At 42.7% G+C, this 21714-nt stretch overlaps 1 protein-coding gene across 2 annotated transcripts in view; it reads right to left on the bottom strand.

Moving 5' to 3' along the window:
• Positions 1–71: 71 nt before the first annotated feature.
• tanc1a (tetratricopeptide repeat, ankyrin repeat and coiled-coil containing 1a) overlaps positions 72–21714 on the bottom strand; it is a 123875-nt gene continuing 102232 nt past the window's right edge. Inside the window, exons 14-27 of one of the 2 annotated variants that reach the window (XM_036569901.1) lie at positions 20283–20391; positions 19945–20067; positions 15898–16134; positions 15234–15404; positions 13713–13794; positions 13410–13543; positions 12549–12672; positions 12245–12420; positions 10867–10999; positions 8870–8899; positions 8669–8760; positions 7861–8007; positions 5011–5111; positions 72–2411 (exon numbers count right to left, since the gene is read on the bottom strand). In XM_036569901.1, coding sequence (XP_036425794.1) covers positions 1130–2411; positions 5011–5111; positions 7861–8007; positions 8669–8760; positions 8870–8899; positions 10867–10999; positions 12245–12420; positions 12549–12672; positions 13410–13543; positions 13713–13794; positions 15234–15404; positions 15898–16134; positions 19945–20067; positions 20283–20391 — 2941 coding nt within the window. In that variant the 3' untranslated portion in view covers positions 72–1129. The remainder of the gene's footprint in view (positions 2412–5010; positions 5112–7860; positions 8008–8668; positions 8761–8869; positions 8900–10866; positions 11000–12244; positions 12421–12548; positions 12673–13409; positions 13544–13712; positions 13795–15233; positions 15405–15897; positions 16135–19944; positions 20068–20282; positions 20392–21714) is intronic. The other variant, XM_036569903.1, reaches the window with a different exon arrangement.

Below are 21714 nucleotides of genomic sequence, written 5' to 3'. Positions count from 1 at the left end.
ATTTTAATTAGCTGAATTTTACCGCGTTTCCCCATATGTCCTGTAGTTACTTGTAGCCGAGGACCATGAACGTCCTTAAAAGTGGGGCTTTATTGTTGCATTATATGGCAATGTTGAAATACAATCAGCAACATCTTTATATATGGAACCAGCTGCAAATAATATACATATAAAATAATCTCTTACACTTACCTACCCCTCTAAAACCTGAAAATGGATTGCTTTGTTTATAAACCATTCCTCTCATGCATGTAAACCAGAGTTCTCCATAAAGCATACCTTCCCGTCTCAAAAGGTTCATAATATATCATAATATATAGCTGTGCAAAAATAACATATATAAAATAGAATGTTTTAAACAATCAACTAAGCTGTAGGCGCCATAAATAAATTAATTCATACATTAGCAGGTAGAGGGAGGATTATAAGGAAATACACTGTACAGCACACTCTTTCTCATACACACTCACACGTACACACAGAAAACACACACCCTCACACAGACAAAAGATTTGAGTACACACTAACTATCGGTCTTAAAGCCTCAGTCAGGAATCGAAAAACTGGCAGTTTTTATTACTGCAACAACGGAGGACTTCAGTAATCACCAACATCTCCACTAAAGCTTATTATCTGTATAGTTACCATGTTCTCTGTTAGTCAATGCCAGTTTAGCTGTCGTAACACTGTCATTACTTCCTGATTGGGGCTTTAAAGTGTTCGAATGTCATTGCTAGACATCCTTTGCCCTTATAGAAGAGTTCTACAGTAAACCCTTTGCTTAAATGTATAACGTAATCATTACAGTTATGCCAATACAATCTTCATCTTGTTGCTGCTCTCGTTTTATGTGCAGGTTAAGGTTCTATTAGTGCAGCTCATGACGAGCTTGGCTGATCCTGGATGTAGTCCGTCTTAAAACTACGGTTCTATGCCATAGAGGTAATGCTGTAAATAAGACGTAGAGGCCAAAGCGAAGCCTAATTAGTTTAATTACAGTCTTCTTTTGTTTTATGTCTCCTAGAATTGTGATCAGTAACTGGTATTGATACAGAAATCTCATCCATTTTAACATAGCAGTCAGTAATTGAGTTGTGCTTTGTGTGGGTGAGCTGAGCAGCGTGGGCAGCTACACGTTGGACTCGATGAAGGAGCGTTTAGGCTTGATGGAACTGATGAGGATGGGGTTATCCCGTGCCAGGCTGGCTTGCTTGTGCTTGCTCTCACCATAGTGCTGCTGGAGGGCCAAGTTGGGGCTGCTGTCCTTGTAGCCTGAACTGGCAGTGTGAGATTTCGGGTGGAACTCGCCTGGGTGTGTCCCGTTATGGAAGGGCTCTTGGCAGGTGTTGTGGCCCACAAGCCCCTCTGTCCCAAGAGCCTGCCAGCTGTAACCGTGCATCGGGTTGCCGTGGTGACCCTGGTTGCCATGGTGCCCCTGCAATTGTTGCTGCTGCTGCTGCTGGTGGAAGCGAGCAGTCTTGTCCATTACACCCATGAAGGGGCGTGGCTTGTGCTCAGACTGACGGGCGGCATTGTCGGGTGTAATTGCGGTGTTGTCATTTGCAACGGAGCTGCGGTTGCGCCCGCCATCCGAGAGGTTGCCGCTGGAGGCTAAGCTACTGGAAGAGCTGGACACTCGTACACTGCTGCTCCTGCAGAACTCTCCCCTGGACTCTATAGCAGCCTCTGAGGCCAAGGGAATGGTCTCCACATGCCCCATGTGACCACCGCCCCCTTGAACGTCCCTTAGCAGCTCCCTGGTGCCTCCGAGGGCTGCCCTGTCCATGGCATGCTCTACGCCCAGAGGACTGATGTCGATGCACGGCCCGGCACGGAGCGAGGCAGGCCTATGGCGGCTGGGCCGTGGGCTTGAGCCGGCACTTTGGGCTGCGCGCATATCTGGCTGTAGGGAGCCACAGTGCTCTCGGCTCTTCATGCTCTGTGCCTGCCGGGAGGGGAGGCGCCTGTTCGCCGCCCGTCCTGAGGGTGAGGGGGATGTGGATTGGGTGTCTGGCACAGCCAGGCCCAAAGAGTCTGGCAGAGTTCTGCTCTGCTGCCAGTTCTCCTTCCTCTTCTCCTGACGGGAAGGCTCTTCAGTGTTCCTCTCCTCTTCTTCCTCCTCTCGCTGCGCTTGCTTTAGGCCCCGGCTGTCAGAGCCTTTTTCAGGCACTCGAATGCTTTCCTCCTCCTCCTCCTCCTCTTCTTCTTCTTCTTCTTCTTCATCGTCATCCTCGTCTTCGTCATCCTCGTCGTCCTCGTGCTGTAAGGGATAGGTGTGTGTTGGGGCATGTTTAGTGCCGGGACGTTGCTGGCACTCCTCCTCCACTCGCGCCAGCAGGCGTCTGATCTCTCTGTTACTGGGACACAGACGTGCCGCCTCATAGAGATCAGAGAGAGCTGCTGCGAACTGCCTGAGAGGGACAGAGAGTGAGAGAAAGATAAATATTTACACTTCTCACTTTGAGTACAATAGAACAGAGGTTTCCAGCTCTGGTCCTGGAGTATGCATGCATATTTTATAGAAGTGCACAAACCATTACTGGCCAATATATTATTCGTTGCTAAATGTTAAAATGTAATTATTATTATCGGTCCAAAAGTTACAACCGGTAATAGCACCCCCTTTTTAGCTTGTGCAGCCCTGTGTGGTCACTAGCAGAGGGCATTTTAATTCTTTTCAACTCACTCAAATAGACAGCATCAGTGATAACACCACCCGAGACCAGAGTTCGATTCTACACTGCTACACCAAGAAAGCTACGTTTATATAACCAATTTGAAGTGGCACGAACCAGATCTTTTTAATTCAGAGCCTCTTTCAGATGTGGTTCTAAACTGGAACCATATCTGATTGGTGTCCATGCGACCTTCAAGTCCATGTGGAATTCAAGTATTTTTTTTTTTTCTTGTTCACTGTTCATGTACCATCTTTCAGTGTTAACATGATCTACCTTGAAGTTAGCGCCAGTAAACACCGCAAGAGGAATTGATCTGACCTTTATTCGGCTTTGTCTTGCTCTAAAAATGAACATCTGAAAGCTGTTCAGAGCAAATTATCTTCGCGTTGACAGCTTGTTTTGCCAGTTCGTTTGTTGTTCATGAAGCACTGCGTTCATTCACACAATGTTACTGAGTTCGTTGTTTGCATGCGGGTCATTTACGTGCTCAAGTTCATTCATATTAAATACAGATATGAGTCTCTTACTACACCATGCATTGTAAAATGAATCTGATCTTTGAGTGATCTTTACAGTCTTAACCTGCCTTACGCTCATGGGTCATACAAAAAATGAATGATCAGTAGGGGGGGAATTATACAGTCACCCCACAATTAAATTTGATTCACAATACCAGGTTCAGAATTTGGTATTCTCATGACATTTTGGACAAAATTCGAATGAAGAAACATGATGTCAATCATAATGTTCCACCACTTAATTAGGACACTAGAGCTGGGGAGAGCCCTGGAGTGAGCGACTATGCTGATCATTTGTAGACTTTGATGTTAAAAAAATGCAATTGCTTTTTTCTCCATAATGCACATTTCGAATCGCAATATCACAATGATGCATTGTTACACTTCTAATTATCATTTATTTACAAGTCTAAATCATATAACATTTTGGTGTTTTCCTTGCTCTGATCAGATTCAACCATTCAGTTAATTAAGTCCTTCTGGAGTTGAGATGGTTGTTATAGAGCAGCTAAAACACTAAAATACAGTCCAGGTAATCCTGGACTAAAGTCAGGAAACACTGCTGTATAAAGAAAAAAAACATAGGTGTACACAAGTTAAGTCCTGGGGACCCCACATTATGCACATTTTTAATGAAAACCTGCAGCCACCCCGCCAACCCCTTGTGGATAAAATGGGTAACTGATTACAGGTTGGATTTAATGTATTCTTGCGTTCTGTGTGACGTCACGCTGTATAGTCGCCACCGTTTTGAGGACCAAATCAGGGAGTGACTGGCCTACTGTGATGCCTTCAATTTGCTGTGCTTTTGTGAATGATTCACCTGCAAGACGCAACAGAAGCCGAGAGATGAGAGACACACAGACCTTTAATTCAGTGTTTTCAGTCCAGGCTTGGAGCCCCTGCACTGTATAGTTTAGTGTTTTTCTCTGCTGTTCACGCCTCGTTCAGCTCAAGAAGGGGTTAATTAGCTAATAATATCAGGTATTTTAACCAGGGGAACCACAATTATGCAGTGCAGGGGTTGCAGGACTGGAGCTGAACTCTGAACTGCACTAGCAAAATCATGTCTGTCGAAACACAACGTAGATTAACGACCCACGGCATTCAGTCTGATATGTTAACGTTTCTCCATTCAAACATCATTTAAATCTCAAAAAACAGAGAAATACAGTAATACTGGCTGTTTGCAGCTCCGTTAGGGGGACGACTGTTTATCTCTCGGCTATTAACATAAGCAGAAGGCCAGCATTGTTCTGTGTTAATTAGCTGATGTCATTACCCTCCTATGATGAGTTTTTTCTCCTCTTTATGCAACACCATGGGATCCTATACCCACCCTGACGTATAGAGCCGGTGGGCTTCTGTGCTTTTAAATGCTTTGAGAGACCCTCCAGAATAGGGAGAGGGGCTGAGTATGAGATAAATATAAATGTCAGGAAAACACAAATGTGGTATCTTTCTGCCAGAAAGTGGGACCAGGAGTTTAGGGGGAAACTGTATAAGGATCACAGCTTATTTTATTGACTTGGTCGAGGTAAAGTTTTTTACTTCCAAAGTAAGGAGAGTAATTTTAGCCATCTTTCACCTCCAAGTTAGTTACGTTCGTGGAGAATTCGGTCTCAAATATGGTGACCACAACAGAAAAATCAGGTGAATGAAACCCTAGGATTATATATAGTATTACATTCAATGTACTATATATTAACATGCAGTATCTTGTATGCTATTATGTAGAATATGAAATTCAACTGGTTTGTTATACGTATATCTGAGTGTACAGCAGCAGTGAAGAAAATGGTAAAGGTTCTTACCTGCTGCTTCTTTTAGCACGAGCGCGAGCGTAAAATGCTTCATATGACTTTGGCTTCAGTTCCAGAGCTTTAGTAGCAAACTCCTCCGCCATGCCAAAGTCCTGCAGAGAGAGAGAGGAGAGAGACAGCATGAGCAGTGAGTGTACGCAGTGTGAGTGAGAGGGGTGAAGAGAGAGGGAGGCAGTGTGTAAAAAGAGAGACAAAGGGACAATGTCTGTTATTGAATAAGAGGTTTTTTCAGTAACCAAACTTGCAAAAACTCAAGTCTTTTGCTCGACACTGAAGTGTTAACTATTAATACATTTCTCCACACCAATAGTAGCTCTGTTGGATGTTAGAAACAGCCATTTCTCTACCTACCATGCTTTTCTTTATTTCCTTCCCTTCCTAATGAAGGTCAAAAGCTAATATTTGTGCTAGAAATGCGTAACTGCATCGATATAATACATAGAAATGTGTGATAATGTAATCATAATCCATTATTTTGCTCTGGATTTTCAGTAAGTCTGTGCATTACCCTCTCCTGGCTCTCTCGGCCATGCCTAACTCTCTCTTTCTTTGTCTGAATCAGTGATCAGCACTTACTGCTTATTGGGATTCTGTCCTTGAGTAAGAGGTCAGAAATACAGCGAGGAACCATAACTGCCGGGGATAATGATGCAGTTTAAATGTTTAATGACGGCATATCGTATTAAAACGGCCATTATAACTCTTGCTGCATCCTTGCCAGCGGGTGCTGGAGGAAGCCGGTGTAATTAAGCAAACACACATACACATCTCTCTCTCTCTCTTTCATACAGTAAACAGTCATATTAGTAGCTTGAGGCAAATCTCTTTTTAATAGTGGACTGAAATAAAATAATTAACACTGAGAGGATCATAACCTGTAGTTGATCCATTATGTATAACTAGCCACATAGCATATTATGATTCATCTGCTTTACGTTGCACAACATTAATAAATGTTGTATAATCTTATACATGCTGGATTAGTAGAGATCTGTGTTGAGTAAGCTAATCATCTTCAGTGACCTCTGTCCTTTGTGGGTTATTTGTGTGTAGCATTGTTTCTAAATCCTGTTCCTGGGGACCCACTGCAGTGCATCATTTCAGCCATTTCAGCCTCAACACACCTGATCCAACTCACGACGGGCTTGATAATCAGTTGGCTCAGGTGTGCTGAGGCAGTGAATTCCTGAAACTGTGCAAGGCTGTTGGTCCCCAGGAGAAGGACAAAGAAACACTGGTGTAAAATGGTTGGCAATATGATCGTATATCGTTATCAGAATAAATTATTTCACACTAAGCTTTTCTGGGCATATTGTGGGGGTCATCTAGTAGTGGGCTCATCCGGTATACAGTGTGGTTTATCCAGTATAGTTGTAATTATTCCTAAGGAATGAGTTTTGTCATAACTATTATACCGGTATGGTATAATAAGCACAGATAATACAACATACAAGCAGTGCAAAACGCTCTAACGTTAGACCCTTTAGCTGAATTGGAGTGGGAGTCAGGGATGTTTCAGTCATGTCCCACTGTCTACTTCATTGTCTGATTTAGTCCACTTTGTTTTGAGACTGTGAACATAATGAAACAGACATTCCCTTGGAGTTAGCATTTGCCTGGCATGGACACCAGACTGCTTGCCGTGCTTCTGTTCCCTCTCAAACCACCTGAGGCGCTGCCTCACTCTTTCAGCTGCATCAGACGACACTGTTTTTCCCATGGCAAATGACTTGAGAAATTCGACAAAGCTGAAGTTGTCTATTTATTCCCCTGCTTCTTAGTTGAACTGCCTGGTCCACATTAAACAGTGTAGCAATTATTGGAATAGAAGATTCAAACAGGAAGCTGGCGCGTATGAATCCAGTTTCAGCTTTGTTGAATTTTGGACATGAAACAACATTTAGCACCGTTCAGTTTTTGCCAGGGCCAGAGAAGCTGCTGCATCGTTAGGTTTAGAAAGCAATGCTGAAATAGGTTTATATGCATATTGTTAAGTTCTGCTTTTTGTGATTTGTACAATAAGACTATTGCAGATTTACTTTTGTTGTTAAATATAACATAAAAATATATATAAATATATATAAGCATCTTAACTGGTTTTATTTGGGGGGGAAATAAAGCCATCAGTATCAGTACTCAAAGAATACTGACCAACTGCATGTTTAATTAAAAGAGTTTTAGTCAGGGGGCTCCCAAGTGGCGCAACTGCCCTTTCATCAGGAGATTGCGAGTTTGATCCCTGGTGATGCTACAGCCAACCGTGGCCAGGAAACCAAGAGAGCACAATTAGTCTCACTCTCTCTGGGTGGGTAGGATGGCCCCGCCTCTCCCCCCATCACTCAGCACGATGCTAGTCAGCGCAGGCATCTGTTAACTGACGTAACAGATCTGGCGGTTGGCGCTTTCCTCCGAGCGCGTTCAGCTGTCCAATGACGTTGCGTGAGCGGCAGTTCGAAAAGATGCGGTGGCGCTTCACAGGTCTCAGAGGAAGCTGTGCTAGCCTTCACCCTCCTAGCACCCTCCTAGTCCTAACTAGTGGATGGAACTGGGTACAATTAAAATTAGGAGAAATCCAAATAAAAAAAATCTGACAATACAATGTGCCCAAAACAACGTACTTAGTCCTGTTTAATTGGTTAGAGATGCAGATGATGTGAAACACTGAATGATTCTACTCATAGTTTTGTTAGCATTTGGTAGCAACCTCAGAAAAATAAAATATCATGATCTGTATTGTGAAAATGTCTTAAAATATTATAATATTATATATACTGGTGTGTTTGATAGGATATATGTGCATATTCGAGTGTATTTGTGAAGTACTGGTTTGAGGAGACTCACGTTGGTTTTGCGGCGACAGCGGGACAGGTTGAGATAAAGGGACACCCGCAGGTCCCGAAAAGCCTTCAGGTTCTCCCCAAAGCCTTCCCTTGGAAACTTCCTCAGTGCATACTGGTACCTCTGAGCTGCCTCCTTCATCTTCCCTTTCTAAGAAGAGAGAGAGAGCGAGGGACAGAGGACAGTGCTTTTAGCGGGTTATTCTTCAGAGCGTCCTAACATCAACCGTCCATTACCATCTTTGCCCCAAACCCACACAGAACATCTTCTCTCTGCCTTGGCTGACCTTTAGCCTCAGATGCTCTGCCCACATACTGGCTGATGTATACTGTATGCTAAGATGGCCACAACGGTCAGTATTTCGTCAGTTGCTTCTGACTGGCTATCCACTCTGCAGTGTGTATATGCTCCCGTGGACCAGTTTTAATCAGTCTGATATGAAACAATACTTTAATTAGGCTAAATGTTAGCTGTTCATCAGGAGTGAGCGGTTGCCCAGCTGCATGCTTTGACAGCAGTGAGCATTCTGGAGCACGACACAGTGGCTGGGTTGAAAAAACACCTCTCTAAAAGTCTCCAAAATTATTCAAATGTTTTACTTGAAGCAGTTAGCGATGAGACAAAGTGTGGTATCCTTGTGCGACTGCCACTATGTTTCCCCTAGGTGTGTTTTTAACAAACACCCTCCAAAACAGTGCGAGAAATAGCAGCCTGTTTGGTAATTCTGAGTTATAGTGGCAGGTTTGGGTTATGTTGAGCGACAAAACCCACCAGATTCTCTGAAGATATACAGCAATAGTAACTAACTGACCTTATACAACAGGTTGCCCTCTTCCATCAGCTTCTGCAGCAGTATGATGAGAATGTCTGGTTTGGATGTGGCCATGGCCCAGGCAGCGTTACCTGCGGCAGAAACGGAGCATGACAAAGCTGTTAGCCTCCCACTCACCTCCTCATCTTCCTCCTGGACTACGAACATGATTGGCTCAAGAGAGTTACCTAAAGCTTGTACCTGATCGATCATAGGGGGATGTTCTGTAGCCTTTAGCAGCAGGATAGTGAAGACAGGAAAGAGAAAGAGAGACAGAGAAGTGATGAGTGAGAAATGAAGAAAAACGCAGAACACACAGGAAGAGATTTGGACCATACAAGCTGTACAGGGCAGTTTCTGTGTGTTTTGTTGCCATCTGATTCTAAACTGACCGAAACCTGTTGGAGCTTCTTAAAGCAGATTCCACTTGTGATGCCTCTTTATATTCAGAAATCACTAGCATAAAAGTGAACACACTGCAAAGTCACCAAACCCCGAATGAGAGAGGACTGAATGCATCTTTCAGGAAAAAAGGACTGAAAAACTTTATTGGCAGCCTCCTTCAAACAGTGAACACAGCGCTGGTTTGGAAGAAAGCTTCAGATCTATAAACAGAAACTAGGTCTTTTAAGCTGCCCTGTAATATTATTTGAGCTGAAGAGGAAAGGGGGAAAAAAAGTTTGGTTGAAGGTATGAAGCATGCAGTATTAGGAAAAAAGCTACCCAACCTCTACTTTTCCTGGTATCCAGTGGCTAACTGGAGCTCAGCTAATGCTAATTTAGAACATGGGGCGGTGTGGTTGTTTTTCAGTGGTTTAGCGGTCGGTGGACGCTAGTCTTGATTCCAGCCAGCATGAAAAACCTTGGAAAATGAGGCTAGATTAGCTCTGACTATCCATGCAGTGCTTAGCACACATTTCTGCACTGAAAAGACTTTAAAAGAACTTTAACCAGGGTAAGTCATTGCCGTGAGCAAGGCCTGGATACACCAAGGAGGTGTAACAAATCAATCTGTTGTAGGAGCCTCACAATGACATAAAAAAAAACTGTGACAGCAGCCAATTCAGCACAACAAGCATGGCACACTGCGAAGACAACCAAGAGAAATATGTGTGATCCACATTCATTTTGATTGGCTTGTTTATTAATTATTTAGCTTTTATCTAGTATGACTCACAAATGTCATTTGCCAAGACATCTCCTAGTAAGAATGTGGGTTATGTGCTTTGGTCAGAAAGCTGGGTGCAGCTTAGTTACATCTGAGAGTGAACTCATGACCTCCAGGCACAGAACCATGATGTAACCACTGGCCTACCACCACTATATTTACTCTTTTGAAGATCCAAATGGGTTTATGATCAAGGCAAGAGCAGGAACTTCTGATTATTCATTATGCTTTATTAAAAACAGACGTGCAAGCCTCTGGACAACTTGCTGCCCAGTATGGGCCTCTGCAATGTACGTCTTTTGATTCGTGAAACATCCATGGGATTTTTCTTAAAAATATTCCTAAGATGACACGGCTAAGATCTGACTGTGATTTACTTTTTATACATAATTAGGATTCAGTTTTATTATTTATAATTGTGAATTAGCTATGTGCATAAAAAACCTTGAAGAAAATCCGCAGCTATATACAGTTTGTACTGACTGTTGATGAGTCTGGTTAAAGGCAGATCAACAGGCACTAAGCCGAGGACAGTGGGTCTGATTTGGCTGAAAGAAAACCTGCAGCTGTGTACAGTAACTACAGTCAATCACTTCAGTCAAAGGCAGGTCAACAGGCTCTCTCAAGCAGTTCACACTCTGTGACTTTGGGTTAGTACTGAGAGGATTTCGCTATATAACTCTGGGCCTGGTGCAACGCACGGCAGAAGTGACAGTCACATACATCACCGGCGTCCCACTTATAGGGGTTCTAGTGGCTCAGCACAGCATGCTCAGGCTCAAGTGAAAATATGGCCTGGTTTCTGTTGCATTTAGGACTCAGCAGAGGAACAGAGCTCTGCGCTTTCACGCTCGGAGAGAAAGGCGGGGGAAAAAAGCGGAAAGAGTCGGCCACGTTCTGGATTTAGAATGGCCAGGCCCCTCCTGAGAAGCTGCTGCGGGTGTTCTAGATTTGGCAGGACGACTCAGGGGGAAGGCCCAGGGGAGAGGCGCGCAAATGTGTGCCGTGATGTTCCTGCAGAGCTACTCACCCAGCTTGGCCCCTTTCTTCAGCAGGGTGACCACCACAGAGGTGTTGCGGCTGCCGATGGCGCGGTCCAGCGGCCGCATGCCGCTGTAGTCCATGTGCTCGATCACGGCGCCACGCTCCACCAAATAATGCACCTGCAGCAGAGGAGATAAGTACTCAGGGTCTGTATCAGACATGTACACACTATGGCCCATATGCATGATTACAGCCCCGCAGTCTAGCAGACAATGCACCTGGGATGCAAGAAATAAAAGGAGGTGGTAAACAAGACCAAACACAGGCACACATACACACAGCCATCCATATGCTTGACTCAAGCTCCCTTGTCATTGAGTAAAGAGCCTGAGAGACAGAAATGCTGCAGTAGTGTACAATACCACTCAGTCTCAATGTACAACAGTCACATATGTGCTAATTACTACACATAGCTCCATTATATAATACACATTTTTATACTAGTGCCATCCACCCTCACACACAGACCCCGTTTACCAGGGGCCTGTCTCACAAAGCAGGACTTCCTGCTTAGCCGGCTAACTTTAAGTTTAGTTCGATTTTCTATCTAACTACGGGGAGTACAAGACCAAGGCAACTTGAATTTAACCTTCCTCAGAGCTTCTGACCAATCAACGACAGCCTTCTGGTGGAAGAGGGTTTCTTTTTTCTTCATGACATTTGGGGTATCAGTCATTTGAACATACTTAGCTTAACTGCATGTTTTTGGACTGTGGGAGGAAACCGGAGTACCCGGAAGAAACCCACGCAGACACGGGGAGAACAGGCAAACTCCACACAGAAATGACCCTGGTCGCCCGGCCGGGAATCGAACCCAGGCTATTCTCGCTGTGAGGCAACAGCGTTACCCACTGCACCACCGTGCTGCCCGTTATTTATTCGCTATGATTATAATAGATATATTAATATTTTCTAAGTTTTAGCTGAAATTTTAATTTTAGAGAAAGTTTAATTTACAACAAAAATTATTTCAGTTTTTCTATGTTCTGTAGTTTGCATGGGGGACAACCATGCTGGTCTGTTAAGCCTTTCTTATTAGTCCTCATGGTCATGGATGCATGCTGTGGGAGGGGTTTGTGGCTTGGGTAGAAGCACATTTTACACTTCCTGACACGGCTCAAGCAATCAGTTTTAAACTGGTTTACACCTGCATTTCTGACGAGGACGATCCCTATCTTTGTATAATCCTTAAAGTCGAGACATGAAACAACCAGGTGTAAACAGGGTAATACAAACATTAAACGTCATCTGAGGCATAAGAAGAACCTCCTAAAAGACCATTCACTACAGTTACGTTCCACAAACACAGTTTATATTGTCTGCATATCTACACAGTTATATTAAAAGAGTTATAATCCACGCACTATGTCAGCATCTCCATAGAAAGCAGCCAGATCCAGAGGGGTGCGCCCGTTCTTATCTGTGTGATCAATCTGTGCTCCTCTGTCTACCAGGAACTCCACCACACTCTTCTGGCCCTTCAGACATGCCCAGCTCAGCGGAGTCAAGCCCTCCTTATCCACGGCTGTTACGCTCGCTCCTGCAGCACACACACACACAAAGGTTCACTTCAGCTGTGAAACTGATGGAAATGTGGATATGTGGAATAACATGTTAGACCTTCAGGTTAAAGGTTAGAGGAAGCTGCCCTGTGGTCAGATGACTCACCATGGGAGAGGAGGAAGTCTACAGTGGTCAGGTGGCCCTCGCTGGCCGCCACCATCAACAGAGAGCGCCCATGTTTGTCACAGGTGTTCACCTCAGCACCATGCTGCAGCAGAAGCTCTGTTACCTGAGCGGCAGAGGGAGAGAGGGAGAAAAAGAAGGAAGTATGAAAGTGGTTTTATCTTAATTTTTTTCAAATCAAACATTTTCAGTTGTTTCAGTTAAAAAGGTACAGAACAAAAAGTTGCATTGCATGTGTGATGTAATACCCTGATCATGCATAACATTATGATAACATTATTCCTTGTTTCTACGCTCATTGTCCATTTTATCAGCTCCACTTACTATATAGGTGCACTTTGTAGTTCTACAGTTACAGACTGTAGTCCATCTGTTTCTCTGATACTTTGTTAGCCCCCTTTTACCCTGTTCTTCAGTGGTCAGGACCCCCATGGACCCTCACAGAGCAGGTACTATTTGGGTGGTGGATCATTCTCAGCACTGCAGTAACACTGACGTGGAGGCAGTGTGTTAGTGTGTGTTGTGCTGGTACGAGTGGATCAGACACAGCAGTGCTCCTGGAGTTTTTACAAACACTGTGTCCACTCACTGTCCACTCTATTAGACACTCCTACCTTGTCAGTCCACCTGCACAGTTTGTATCAGAGTATCAGAGAAACAGATGGACTACAGTCTGTAACTGTAGAACTACAAAGTGCACCTATATAGTAAGTGGAGCTGATAAAATGGACAATGAGCGTAGAAACAAGGAGGTGCTCATAATTTTATGCCTGATCGGTGTATATATCAACATTAAGAGGTATGAAACCTCCTTGGTTGCAGGTAAGAGAGAGAGAATCCCACCTGTGTGTGCCCATGTCTCACAGCGCTGAAAATGGGGGCCACACCCCTTCGGTTCGGCTGTGTAACCACGGCTCCCTGCTCCAGCAGGAACACACATGCCTCCTGCTTGCCCCGCCCAGCAGCAGCAGTCAGAGCTAAGAAAACATAATAATGGAGAACATTAAACTTAAACCTCTCTTAACTCTAACCACTCTAATAAAGTGGCTGGTGAAATCAATTCAAGTTATCACTACAGTTCATAGATTGTCCTTCAATATGACAGAAAACTAGGACAACATTTATTAGCGCCAGAGTAAAACGCACCAGTCTCTCCCCACAGAGTGTCATGGCCATCGATCTGCACGACGAGCTCGTCCTTATTCAGAGCCAGCAAGTCCTTCACAACCTGAGAAGGTACATTACAGTTCAAATTAACTTCAGGGGTTCTCATTGTCCTTCTACCATCTGGACTGAATTTACCCCACTTTATTTATTCTTTATTTATTCTACTTTATTCTACCTCCCTACTTTTATTGCCTTAAACCGTTTTTAATCTGCCAAGCTGGAGTCACTCGTATTTTGGCAGTGAGGCCCACAAAGCCAGAGCTAAAACAATTCATTATGTAAAGTCTGTCCAGGTTGAAAACTTTTGGAATGTTGTTTGAAGGCATTAAATATGAATATATCTGCTAAAGTGTGGTTTAAACTTCGTTTTGGATATCTGATAATTATTTTTATTACTACTTTCATTTTTATATTTATATTTATATTTCATTTATATTTTGTTTATTAGTAATCTGATAACACTCATTATTAATAGGGGTTTTATTCTGTCTTTGGTTTGTGGTGTTGGATTAGGACAGAAGGCTACAGTCAAGTTTGCATTCAAAAGTTAGTGCTGTGGGTCAGGTTGAGTGAGACTGAGTGTTATCAGGCTATATTTGAGTCCCGTTCAGTGTTACAGACCGGATTTAAGGCTACGTTCACATTACAAGCCTCGTTGCTCAAATCCGATTTTTTGCTAAAATCCGATCTCTCTGACATGATGGTTCACAGTCGTTTAGGTAAGTGATTTAAATCTGTCATTATTGTGAGCGAACCGGCATCCTGAAATGACCCTCATGCGCACATCCTACTCAGTAACGTCACGTGAATGAGTCACGAGCATCATCAGCACAAACTAATGAGCAGAACGAGCTTCGCTGAGAAGATAATTAACTCTGATCAGCTCTCAGCTTCATTATTAGAGCGAGACGAAGGAGAAAAAGGTGAGATGAGCTGCTTTTCCACCGTTTACAGGCTTTAATGTCTGTTGGCGCTGCTGCCATGGTAACGCTGAATGATGGCACATGCACAGTGGAAAAAAAGCACATGGATTCTGATCTAATGTGTCACATTAAGGTCACATGGCCACAAATCAGACATGTATCCGATCTAGGGCCACATTTGAAAGTGGTTCAGGTCGGATTTGAAAAGATCCCTGAAAATATCACATCTGAGTCACATTAGGGCAAAAAATCGGATTTGTGCCACTTCAGCCTGGTAATGTGAACGTAGCCTAAGCTCTAGTTAGTAGCCAGATGGCATGGCAACGGGTAACTGGTAGCCGGGATTCAGGCAGCAGCAACAAGGATGACTATGATCTTTCTCTGAAGAGAACAGGAGTTTACTATATTATTGGATCTTAAATTTGGTAGACATGCAGTATCCAATAATATGATGTAGTGGGTTTATTGGTTTTTTTCCACTCAGTGTTTATGGTGACACATGTCTGTGTGGACTACTCAAATGTGGACACTCGTCTTTGTGAGTTCCATACTGAGCAATGTTGTGTGAATATGTTACCTGTAGATGTCCCATACTGGAGCCGGCGATGAGCGCCTGCTGCAGTACTTTGTTCTTGAGGCTGCTGTCGGAGCTCCAGTTCTGCTCCAGCAGATACTGTAGTATCTCTCCATGACCTCTCAGAGCAGCATGCACCACTGCACACTGACCACTCTTATCAACATGATCCACCTGATAAACACACACACAGTTTTGTCAGATTAAATAAAGTTGGGGTGCATTTAGTCAAGTTATGTGCATATCTTATGGCAGCCATACAATCGTGATGATGTAATGATGAATGGAATGCCTTACGATATATTTGCCTAACGCATGCTGGGTATTATAGTGAGAGAACTATGATAAATGAGAAAATGAAAACAATAAAAAATTCTGATGATGCTGAAGGATATAATGCTGCATTACAGAATACTGTTTAAGACAATAAATAACCTATTAAACTAGTTTTGGGCCACAATTCTACTTTTAAAGTATATTACTTCTGTAAGTTAGAAATTAAATTATGATAATCAAATGTTGCATTGTTGAAGAACATAATAAAAGGGTCAAGTTGGCCAAATCACGGTAGAGGTCACTCTAGGACAATAATTTCTACATTGCTGATAAAGTAATGGTGATGTATGGTGGGTAGTATGTAGTGGGTAGACCAGACATGCTCACTGACCTTTGCCCCTTTCCTGCAGAGCAAGGTGACCACCCCTAAGTGTCCAGCTGCTGCGGCGTAACACAGCGACGTCATACCGTTCTCAGATACCCCTTCCAAGGGTGCCCCAAACTCCAGCAGCAGGGCCACCATCTCCAGGTGCCCCAAGTGAGACTGTACACACAGCACGGGGGCGCTGTTGAGCACCTCTGTGCGGTAACATACGCTCGCCCCACCCAGGATCAGTAGCCGAGACACCTGAGGAGACAGACAGGTAGAAATGGGCATTGGGTCTGCAGCTGGACATTTCTTCTTTTCACAGTACTCTCTTGTCCACTGTAGGGCCAACAGTTGCATTATGCACCAGGGTTGATGTGGCATAAGTAGTTTTGTTTATTTTCTAAGTAAAAAGTTGGCACAAACTTATATATGGCATTTGCAAATTTTAGTGCACAATTTCTGTTTATTTGCGTTTTTTGAGTTTAACATTTTGGAAAAAAATAAGACATAAAATATAAAGTCTTTCATAAATTTTACACAGGTCACATTTTTTTTCCCAATTTTCTCCCCAATTTAGTCATTTGCAATTTCACCCAATAGTTAGGACTCCCCCAATCACACGATACCACTGGCGCTAGGAGGGCGAAGGGCACCCTACCCACCCAGAGAGCGAGGCCAATTGTGCTTTCTTGGACTCCCGGCCATGGATGGCTGTAGCATCACCAGGGATCGAGCTTGCGATCTCCTGATGACAGGGCCAACGCTTGGATGGTTGCATTTCCAATATATTAAGAGTAAATGAGCAAATTATCTGTAGAGGACGTGTTAACTTGTTTTAACTTGTCTGTATCATCCACCTCGACTGGGCATGGTGTGTAAGCGTGCTCAGAACAGTTTGGCTCCACAGTAGAAAAGAGGATAGTGACTCATACGATTACTACAAGTGGTACAAGTTTCAAGGACATAACTCAGTCTTATCCGTAAAACACCCAAACATCTTTGTCTTGCACCCCGGATTTGAGATAATGCACCTGCTCCTCATCTTAATTCTAGTATTACAGTGAAAAGCCTCTAGTGTAGCAGTGTAATCATCTTCAGAGGAGCACACATACACACACTAACACAAATCCAATTTCCTGGTTACAAAAACTAGTGAAAAGCCCGACTCCACTGGGCTCCAGAGTGTCAAACAGAAGAGGAGAAAAGAAAACTTCTCTTCAAAACCAAATCAACAAAACTCCAGTGTTTACATCCCTGAAGATGTGTGCAGAAGAGCAGGAGTGTGTCCTTCTGTCGTAAAAAAGCTCTCTAGCTGTGGACTCGACCAACAAGAAAACAGCATAAGATCCTTTTGAGCATACAAATAGCTTATTCTGAATTAATTTAACAGTAGAACGCATAGAATCACACTTAGCGATCATGGCCAAATGAAAGCGGGCGGCCTCTTTTGATCAGGCCGGAGAGCTCGCCTGGTAATGGAGGCTTGATTAGGAGGCTGGATGAAGCAGGAAGCATTAAAAAGGGAGGAAACAGAATCTCATTTATTTATCCAAACGCCACAGGAATTAATGAGCGCCTCTTCAACCAGACGGCTGTCAAGGACGTTGTTGTGTGACTCAAGCGCACACACGCACAACGCATACACACAGATTGATGCTCATTTCATTAAAACAAGGAAATTACAGGCAGTGAAGTCCAGACTACAGCAATTAACATATAATAGAATTAATTAATAAATATAATTATGTAAGCCCCTTTTTCACTATGCTTCAGCGTTAATTACTATGTTCTGTGTGACTTATCAAATCCTCTTCACTTTGAGTGACTCTGACATTCACTGATTTATGGCTCTCTGAGTGAGCTTTAAATTTGTCAGAGTCAGTAATTGGTGGAGTGCTGCTTCAAAGGGCGTGACGGGAGACCGGTCACACTGACCCTGAGAACGGCTTTGATTAATGATTTTTTGCCTAAATGTGACATGGATCTGAGAGCGCAAAAGTCTGATCTTTTCTAACGAGATTTGAGCTACTTCGGCTTTGTTCAGACAGGCAGCTCAAATCTGAAAAATGTTTGGCATGTCTGATTTGAGCGGGAAAGATTTTCTGCAGTCTGAACAGCACATGAAATCTGCCTTATTCCAATTAGATTTAAGGATTTAAATTTGTATGTGGTTTCACATTCAGTTAAATTACAGAATTGGGCTTTGTTCACACAGCAGCTAAAAGTGGCCCAAATGCAATCTTTTTCTTTATATGTGACACAGATGTGTGTCTGTGTGTCAGTGTGAACAGCAAAAAAACACACTGAATCAGATATTTTCAATTCCGATTTGAGACGCTTTCATATGTGGTTCATATCCGATGCGCGGCAATGCGACTCAGTCTGAACAGTCAGATTGGACTTTTACGTCAATCCAGCTCCACATTCATCATAATTTCGTGCTGCTGAGACCTAATAAACATTTAGGATGATATTTCTGTACAAAAATTAGAAGAGATTTATCCAAAACCCTCCGTGTTCAAGAGATTTTGAAAGAAATGTCCAAACACAGCCATAGGAGAACGAGGCTGCAGTGTCAACGAACAGTTAAAAGCCTGAAAGCAAAGTTTAAAGAATCCGAGGACACGGACCAAAGAAGTGGCCGCACACTTTTTACAGCGAGCTCGAACACATTCTGTGTGATGAGCCCAGCTGTCAGTCAATGAAGCCTCATGATGGCTCCTGTGATGCTGGCGAAGGTGAAACTGAACCCACCGGGAGTGACTGGTGTTCGTTCATAGTCAGGATTGTTTACCTCTGGATGAGCCACATGAAGCAACGTGAAGCACTGTTCTTTTACGCATGCGGGTCATTTTAGGAGCTGATCTGTTCAGACTGATTCCACATACAGATCACATTTAAAAGATGATGTGAACAGCCAAACAAAAATACCAGATTTGGTGAGAAAATCAGATTTGGGTCACTTTTACCTGCTGTAGCCTTGGAGTTTTGGATCTGTAACTTAGACTGACCAGTCACATTAGAGTTCGACATTTGGTGTTTGGTGTTTTTTGGCATTAATTACTTCTTGATGACTGAAATGTTTCTGTGACAAGAAGTGCATTCTTTTGCTAGTCCCATCCTAGTAAACATGAATATGTGAGCAAAGGCAACTACAGTTTAACCATACACACTGGACCGGGTTGCTTATGAAAAAATCAGAATTAAGAAACAATATATTTGGTTGGATACATTTCTGATACCTGTCTACTATGAAAAAGGTCAAATCAGAATTTGGAAAACAGTAGTACCTAAATTGATGTGTGCGTATGGGTCCCTCAGGTCAGAGGTGTGTTTATACTAATGATGAATATCAGAGACCATGCCGATCGGATACCAGGAATCCGTTTCAGGCCGATATCAGAAGAAAAAGCTGGATCAGATATTGGAGGGGAAAAAGTAATGAATCTGATTCAATCCTGGAACAAATCTATCCTGAAATAGCACCCACTCACTGTATGGTGTGATGTTGGTAGCTGTGGGTTTCTTCCTGTGGGATAGTAGAGTGTTGGAGTAGCCAACTTTTAGAAGCTCACCTTAAGTACGTGCCTCATTCTCTCTGTATCTTTCATTTATTTTTTGAACTTCTGTTTGGGAAACTGCAGTGTTTTTTTACTTTCTTTTGACTTCACTCTTCCTCATACAAGTGGATTATTATACCTAATCTCCTCAGAAATATCTTCTGAAACTGATAACTTGTATTTAATAGGTATTTGGACCACAAATTAAAATAAATGAAAGGTAGTTTTGGGCTGCTGCACAGTACTTTAGCTCATTTTAAAAGTAGTTTTTAAAGAAGAAACATCGGATCATTATCAGTATTGGATGATACTCAGTTTTGGTATTGAAAAGTCTATATCTGTAATGTATATGGATCACTTACTAACATGAATGTGGACCGTCAAGGCAGAAAAAAACATCAAAGAAGGAAGTGGGAAATAAGGTTTGTATTGTAAAGGTAGCCTTATATAAGAGTGTGTCTGTAGATTAAGAAGGTAAGCATGTGTGTGTGTGTGTGTATTAACCCACCTTGACATTAGGTGTATAGAGGTTTCTGAGGGAGGACAGGGCAGCAGAAAGGCTGTCTGTACTGTTACTGATCCAGAGGGCCTGAAGAACACTAGAGGACACACCCGTCCTTTTACTCTGTCCCTGACAGAGAGAGAGAAAGAGAGAGAGAGAGAGAGAGAGAGAATGAGAATGTGTGAAACTCAAGTGCCATCCCTAATTACCTCCATTAGGTGCTAAATGGAGGCAGAAATGCAAGATTTGCAAGCCAATTAGGTTGTGTATGGGGAAGGCTGACTTGTCTGCCTGTGTGTGTGTGTGTGTGTGTGTGTGTGTGCCACAGTGAGTGTGTGTTTTACCTTAAATATGTGTGCTTTGAGGATGTGGTGACCCAGCTCCATCGTCTGCTGCCTGTTCAGCTTTCCGTCTTGTCGAGAGAGCATGAAGGCCATCAATGCATGTCCACTCCTGTACGTGACATATATAATAGATATATACATAAATAGATAGATTGATATATACATACACTACATATCGCTGTTGTCAGAAGAAAACCTCGTATCTCCAAAATGGTAACTTTACAGGAGAAGGAAAAAACCTACTTTACTTTTAATGTAAGTCAATGGAACCAGACTTTTTACCAAGTCATTTTGGGCTGTTTATTTTGGGCCGTTCTTCATGAAATTTACACACAATGCAAAGAGCAACAGGCTTTTTCAAATTATGTCAAAAACTGAAAAATGACAAAAATGGGGATAAAACGTTTTCTTCTAACAGCAGCGATAAGAATATCACAAACTCATCTGCTCATATCCTGTAAATCACCATCTTCAAAATCATCATCATCAATGATACAATGACACCACGTTTCACTGTATGACTGTACAAATGTTCGAATTTAACATATTGAAAAGAAAACAAAGTATAAAATGAGCCATAACTTTAACACAGGGCTCAATTTAGTTGTTTTGTTTTTCCCTTATATGTTAAACTCAGCAAAAAAACATGAACCTCTTAAAATTTAGGCTTATTACATCCTAAGGATAATTATCCAGTAACTACAGGGCTTCAAATTTTGGTTCAGTTGGTGGGCCCTGGCTTTTTAAGGGGTTAACTGTACATACAATGTGCAGAAGTGCGTTCTCTGTAGAGGATGTGTTAACTTATTTTCACTTAGAACTGGTACCTGTGACTGTGTGTACATATTCTGGTATCTGGTATGATCTCTTTTTGACTCTTTTGACTCTATTTTTTTATGTAATGGTTTATTTTATTTTCCCTTGATATGCCATATATGCCATATTTTCTTGAGTTCCCAGTAATGTTCAGTATTCCGCTCGTTATACAAGTGCACTCACCAAGAAAATTCCTGTATCATACTTAGTAAACAAGCAAAACTGATTCTGATTCTCCTCACCACCCTGAGAAATAACACTCACGCAATTATCACCACAATTTAATTTCTTCTTTTTCTCTCTCCACTTTTTACTCAGACTTCAAGACCTCCCTGTGGAATTGTTTTGCTCTTTTAACATGAAGCAATGTCTCAGGCTCCCCAGAGACAAACTGGTGCAAACACTGCCTAAAAAGAGGCTCGGAGTGAAAGCATTGCCATCCAAACTGAAAGCAGACAAATCCCTGAGTGGGAGAAACTAGAGGGTAGGGCTCACACACTCGTGGAGTGACACTTAGCACTGATTTACAGTCCAGATATATGCAGGACAAATTAAAGACTGTGCTGAGATGTTTAGAGAAAGTGTCTGCAGCCCTCATCATCCAAGATTTGAGTTA

The sequence above is a fragment of the Colossoma macropomum genome, unplaced genomic scaffold, assembly GCF_904425465.1.
Source record: "Colossoma macropomum unplaced genomic scaffold, Colossoma_macropomum, whole genome shotgun sequence".
Lineage (NCBI taxonomy): Eukaryota > Metazoa > Chordata > Actinopteri > Characiformes > Serrasalmidae > Colossoma > Colossoma macropomum.
The sequence above is the reverse complement of the archived record's forward strand: the minus strand, read 5'-3'. Positions and strand labels throughout refer to the sequence as shown.